Genomic DNA, 6,677 nt, shown 5'->3' with positions numbered 1-6,677 from the left:
AAAAAAAAAATCCAGTTAATTATTTAGAGAAAAATGTGATTTTTTTTTTTTTTTTTTTTTTTGGGAGGGGGAAAAGCCTATTATTGGCGTTTGCTGAAAAGAGCTCTAACCGAGGTGCTGCACAAACCGCCGTCCGTCCAAGTACATACACCCACGTTATTCTATAAATATTCCAACCCCCGCACGATCTAGTCTCCCATCAACACGCATGGAGCTGTGAGGCTCTATAACTCTTTTGGGTGGAAAGAAGTCGCACTATTGCACGAAGAAGAGCACTTTAGAGAAGCCGTCTTTTTATTGTGGTTATTGGTTAGTGTGGTCAGTTAAAGTATCTGTGCACATTAGTGCTCGGCGAATCAGATACTGCGCCAGTGTTGGCACATAAAAGCTCTCGCGCATTGCGTGGACCAGCACTTGTGGCCACGCATTGCGTCGAACCCCTCCCCCATACTGTCCTACCCCCCTCTCCCGCTCCTCGTTCTCCCATGTGCAATACAGTGCAACAATATGTTGGGCATGATTAAGGAATTATTCCCTCTCCCCTTATTGATCTCCTCTTTAAGAAGCCTTTCGCTTCCATACAGCCCTGTCAGTGTGTCCAGATAAAACAGACCGCTCGTCATCTTGTCTACTCGTAAGAGGGAAATTTTGCTGATGCAGTAATGTCTGGAAATGGTATGGTTCGCTTTTGCCCCCTTAATGTATCTCCCGCCTGAGCTGAGCTGCAGCATTACAATTTCTCATGCAGTATAAGCCATTTACACCAAGGTGCCGCCGCACGAGCATGAGCGGAGGGAGGACGTTGCGGCTTCATGTTTTCTTTTAGCCTTTTTTTTCCCGCTTCTTGTATTTTATCCCTCGTTTAAATTGAATGTGAAGCTTTGAAATACATCTCAAAGCCATATTTCTGCCATTATATGGTCGCGTGCGAATGTCGTGAATCATTTCATTTCATTATGGATGTGACATTTATGGACGAACATTTTGAAAGTGAGAAAATGTAAAGAAGCTTTTACAAGGGCATTTTCTACAACAAAAGAGAATCGAGGGTGCATTACTGACAGGAGACTGCCGGCAGAAGACGCATTCCTTCAGTAGCGAGGTGAGCATCATAACTGCATGTATCAGCCTGAAGTGAAAGTCATTTTCATGTTTTCCTATCAATTTATGTACTCAAACTTACATCTAAGCTATTCAATAATATGTTTCCCTATATATATATAGTGAGAAGTAGACTGCATGTATGTGGTGATGGAGCAAAAGTGACAGTGTCCTGTCACATCTTTTCAATAACCTAAATTAGCATAATGATTCAGAATTGTGCCCTTAAGGCTGTGCACTTCTGTGATATATACATACAATAACAAGTAAATAAATAAATAAGTAGTGTGAACTTGCTGAGCTAGCAAATATCGCCGCTGTTCGATCCATTTTTCTCTGACTCGGTGACAGAGGCAGCCGTAGTGGATGCAGCGGAAGGGAGCGATGGTCGAATCAGTGACAACCGCAGTGGGGCCACACTGAGGAAAGATCAAGTCATACCATATACCCGGGGATCGAGATAGATTTAAGGGTCTGGAATCAGAGCAAAGTAAGGAAAGCGACGCCTTGGGAGGGCAATTGGATGTCTACTCAATTAAATTAACTCCTGCGGAGCTCCAACTTTGACCTGCAGGATGACAGTCGTGGCTGGGGACAACATGGATGAGACCTCTGCCGTGCCGGGACATCCGCAGGACACGTACCCTCCTGACCACGATGATCATGAATGCTGCGAACGGGTGGTCATCAATATAGCGGGGCTGCGCTTCGAGACCCAGCTCAAAACTCTCTCCCAGTTTCCAGAGACTCTCTTAGGTAACCCAAAGAAGCGGATGCGGTATTTTGATCCCTTGAGAAACGAGTACTTCTTTGACAGAAATCGTCCGAGCTTTGATGCCATCCTCTACTACTATCAGTCCGGTGGAAGACTGAGAAGGCCGGCAAACGTCCCATTGGATATGTTCTCGGAAGAAATTAAGTTCTATGAACTTGGGGTCGAGGCGATGGAGAAGTTTCGTGAAGATGAGGGCTTCATCCGTGAGGAAGAGCGGCCCTTACCAGAGCGTGAGTTTCAACGGCAAATCTGGCTTCTGTTCGAGCATCCCGAGAGCTCGGGGCCAGCCAGAGGAATTGCTATCGTATCTGTTATGGTCATTTTAATTTCCATTGTCATTTTCTGTTTGGAGACTTTACCTGAACTGAAAGAGGACCCTGCAGGGCGGATACAGATTATAGGCAACACCACCTTCTACTACAAACCAAACATCCTGACCGATCCCTTCTTCATTGTAGAGACCCTCTGTATCATCTGGTTTTCATTTGAATTGATAGTCCGCTTCTTTGCTTGCCCGAGCAAAGCGGCTTTCTTTAAGAATATGATGAACACCATTGACATCGTGGCCATCATCCCCTACTTCATCACCTTGGGCACAGAGTTAGCGGACGAGCCGGACGGAAAGGAGGGAAAGGGCGAGCAGGCAACATCACTGGCCATCCTCAGGGTGATCCGTCTGGTCAGGGTGTTCAGGATCTTTAAACTATCCAGGCACTCCAAAGGCCTTCAGATTTTGGGGCAGACCCTCAAAGCCAGTATGCGAGAGCTTGGATTGCTTATTTTCTTCCTCTTCATTGGCGTCATATTGTTTTCCAGTGCTGTGTATTTCGCAGAGGCCGAGGAAAAAGGGTCCTACTTCACCAGCATCCCTGACGCGTTCTGGTGGGCGGTTGTGTCGATGACTACCGTAGGCTACGGGGACATGGTGCCAGTGACTATAGGGGGCAAGATCGTGGGTTCCCTGTGCGCCATCGCCGGTGTGCTGACCATCGCCCTCCCCGTGCCTGTCATCGTGTCCAACTTCAACTATTTCTACCATAGAGAAACTGAAGGAGAGGAGCAGGCCCAACTCCTCAACGTGAGCAACCCGAACATCGCCTCTGATTCCAACTCCAGTCGTCGCAGCTCCTCGACCGTCAGCAAGTCAGAGTACATGGAGATAGACGGAGACATAAACAACAGCATCGACAACTTCAGAGATGCCAACCTCAGAACTGGCAACTGCACTACCGCTAATCAGAACTGTGTGAACAAAAGTAAGCTGCTAACCGATGTCTAGAGACACAGTAGAAAACTCAGTCAAGTACTGACTGGTCACATATGAATGCTTACTTTACCTCCTCTCGTGAGCCCTTGCAATGCGAATATCTTTACAATGCAGACGAAAGAAAAATACTACACCAAAACATATAGAACATAACTGCAGCAAATGAGGCAGATGATTCAGTATATACTTAGTCTAATACATTTCCAAAGAGGATGATTCAGAAAAAAGCCTCCACGAGCACCTAGCTAACGTCCACAGGCACTGAAGGACTCTCGACGATGGGATTACTAAAAAATCACGCATGGACTGTAGACTACATTTCAGCAAGCTGCACACTGCATCCGGGAAAGTGCATAAAAGACCAAGTGCAGTGTGCGGTGGACACCTCGTCCGTAGGTGGTCTTCCCCAACTGACCAGCAAAGCACCTTATAATGAACAAGACTTATCTTCTGCTGGGATGCTACGGAGGCCAAGGTCATCGCCTCATGGACATCCGCATTGCTGCTATTTTCCAGCAGATGCTGTAATTTAGATATCACCAAGTGATTAAATGCCATGACCTTTAGATATAAGACAGCACAATGCCGAAAGAGGAGCCTCATAGTTAGCATGTTTAGATTATCCTCGTTTTGATATTGGCATGCGTCGGACATTACCTCATGACGATAGGACACCTGTTCCTGTTTTGCTTTTCTTTTGCATTCGGTTCCATCAGCTCCCCCTCTCCATCAACCTCCTTATTTGTCGCCATGAAAAGTGCACTAGTGTGTCATGATTTGAGATGCTTATCATTTAGGTGTATTTAAAGACTGAATGTTTAACCTTACGGGAAACAGAATCTTAATGATATCATAGCATGTCAAAAGAACCTGCATTATGGCCTACTCAACTAAGGTACTGTGTATCCTAGTATATTTAATGCATGACATCGGTATAACAGCTTGTTGCAATTGAGATACCTCATAAGGGTGTCGTTGTTACAATCAGGGAAACTAGGGATGTTGATTCCTTGACATTTTCTGAAATGTGACAAAATATATATGCAAGCCCCAACGCTGGGATGCAAACTTTTCAATCTAAAAAGTAGTCAAAGACACAGAAAAAGAACTATCAAGATACTATCAAATGCATATACTCATAATAAGCGCACCTGTTAAAAAAAAAAAAAAAATGAATATAACTTAAATAGTGCAGTGCATGGGCATTCTCTCTCTCTTTGAGAAAAAAAAGAAAACTATGGGCAATTATACTACACGCTTCCATTTTGCGATCAAATTTAGGATTTATGAAATCAAAAATCGCTTAATTTATCTTAGCAGGATGCAAAAGAGAACATGGCAGAATTACTCATATTAGTTGCTAGTGCCTTTGACCCTCTCAGCAACCGGACAGGTGAAAGTGCCTCAGAGTAACTGGAGTTTTGGGCAGGGCAAGGGAACAATATCTGCTCTAGAACTGTCATAATGTATGTTGAGGCTGGTCATTACAGTGTATTCGGAGTGCTTTTCATTTTTATTGTTGTTTTGCCGAACATGACACATGGTTGTCAGGCACAAACTCAAACATTTTCTGTGTTTTCATATGACAGCTGAGCTTGAGTATGAAATCAGACATATGACTTTCACATGACGGGACCTTTTAGAGTTTTCGATCTGCCTTTCGTTGTGGTTTTGATTATGTTGTGCCATAATAAAGAGTCTACCTCAGTGAGGTCGCCGCACAGCTCACTGCAGAGCAGAACATGAGATACATAAGAGCCTGTGAAGTGTGATGATACGGCAGAAATAATACACTTAGTGTGCCCTAGAATTAGCCTTTTTTCAAGCACTTACAACAAATTTCAACAATGCGCCCGTCCCTGACCCCTCGTATCTGTAACGCTCCATTGCTAAGCACAATCAACATTCACTTTGGTTTCTGTTTTGCGATTTAGTCCTTTTTTAAAAGAGAGATCTGGGAAGAGACCACAGCACAGGTTTTCCTAATACCACAGGGTACAAAGTAGATTTTAACGTTTGCAAAGTCATTTTAAAGTATGTCCTCAAAAAGACATGTCTCCGTAATGTTAAAAAGTCATGTTTAGCCCATTAGTATAGCAACCTCAAATTAAGACGGTATACTAAGCCTGAACCCGTCCGGGCCATATGCACACAGGTACTGTAAATGACCAAATTTGATTGCAGACTTAATTGATTTATGGAGTGTACTGATGACTTAAACTTTAATGTGAAATCTTGTGTTCATGCTAATGAGGGCTATTTCAGTGCATAGAGCTAAATGCGAAATATTCAAGTTTTTTTTATTTTCCTTGATAATTAAAAAGCGCTTTATGGCCAACGACTAAATTAGTCTTTTTGGGTGTAATTTCATTTGACGAACACAAGCAAGTCTGCTAGAGCAGCTCGTAAACAAGTTGCCTGATCATGTGACCTTTATTGATCCTTGAGGTGTGATTGTAATCAAAGGCAAACAGCAGCATTTTACCATTGGGCAGTTTCCTATAACACTAACATGGGTTTAGTCACCTCTGCTGTAGCTCTGTGCCAGAACAAAGTTTTCAGGGCTTTATTTATGTGTATTTTGTTTAGAGTTCATAACATTGCTTCAGCGGAAACAAAAATGGGCTTAGCAAACGTAAAATCATGGTGTTATCTTAACAGGCAACATATTTTATCGCAACAATTTCATTTGAATATGGTAAGTGAAACATGATGAGATGAGTAAGAACTGTTTCCACTGGGCATGTGAGTGGTGATCAAACCCTATGGTGCTATGCATAATCCTATATTTAATAACTACACCATATATCATAGCAATAGGGATTAAGTGTATTACAGGACTGTCCAGAATGCTTATTTTGATATTTACCAAGGGCTGTGGCAAACAAACTTTTGATAAGAATAGAGATGTAAACCTATTATAATGCAAGAGGACAAACAATTTCCACCAATGATCATTTTTCATGTACTTTATGTTGAGAGACTATAACAAAAAATAAGAAATGTTCCTTTGAGTGGAAGTGTCGCTTCTTTTTCCCTATTGAAGCAAATTATGTTAGTACTGTGGTACTAAGACGTCTATTTTGCATCTGATATAAGGCGAGGACCGTTTATGAGCAAAATTTGAAAAGAATTATGGCTTAGGAGGTAGGTCTTTTATCAGTTGAGTCTGTAAAGGTGTAAATCCATAGCATACTACATGTTTTAGTTTGATTTCTTTTGATTTGGTTGTTTTGCATTGCTCGGAATTTCCTAACAACAAGCTGAAACCTTATTTCATGAAGGGATAAAAGGTAAAATACACTGTAGTGGAATAAAAAAATAACGAATAAATGACTGACGTGCCATCATAACTAATACTAAGTTACCCGATGTGAAAGCTATCTGTTGAAAAATGAGGATCCCTAGGTTGTGGCCTTTAGGAGGATGTCAGACATACTTATTTTCTTCACCTGCGTGGCCTCGTCTAGCTATATTACCATGTTACGTCCATGTGGCACTATAGTTAACTGTACTATAACAAACCCATGCCCT

The 6,677-nt window shown here is 42.5% G+C and overlaps 1 protein-coding gene across 1 annotated transcript; it reads left to right on the top strand.

The window, feature by feature from the left end:
- The first annotated feature begins 237 nt into the window (after positions 1–237).
- On the top strand, positions 238–6,677 carry kcna1a (potassium voltage-gated channel, shaker-related subfamily, member 1a). The gene is made up of 2 exons (XM_079858832.1): positions 238–1,102; positions 1,453–6,677. Exon 2 carries the CDS (start codon positions 1,677–1,679, stop codon positions 3,153–3,155), a length of 1,479 nt encoding a protein of 492 aa, XP_079714958.1. The 5' UTR covers positions 238–1,102; positions 1,453–1,676; the 3' UTR covers positions 3,156–6,677.

This window comes from Squalius cephalus (assembly GCF_949319135.1).
Source record: "Squalius cephalus genome assembly, chromosome: 23".
In the NCBI taxonomy this organism is placed as follows: Eukaryota; Metazoa; Chordata; class Actinopteri; order Cypriniformes; family Leuciscidae; genus Squalius; species Squalius cephalus.
The sequence above is the reverse complement of the archived record's forward strand: the minus strand, read 5'-3'. Positions and strand labels throughout refer to the sequence as shown.

Coding starts and splice junctions, on each gene's coding strand:
- kcna1a (XM_079858832.1), top strand. CDS start 1,677: ATGACAGTCGTGGCTGGGGACAACATGGATGAGACCTCTGCCGTGCCG.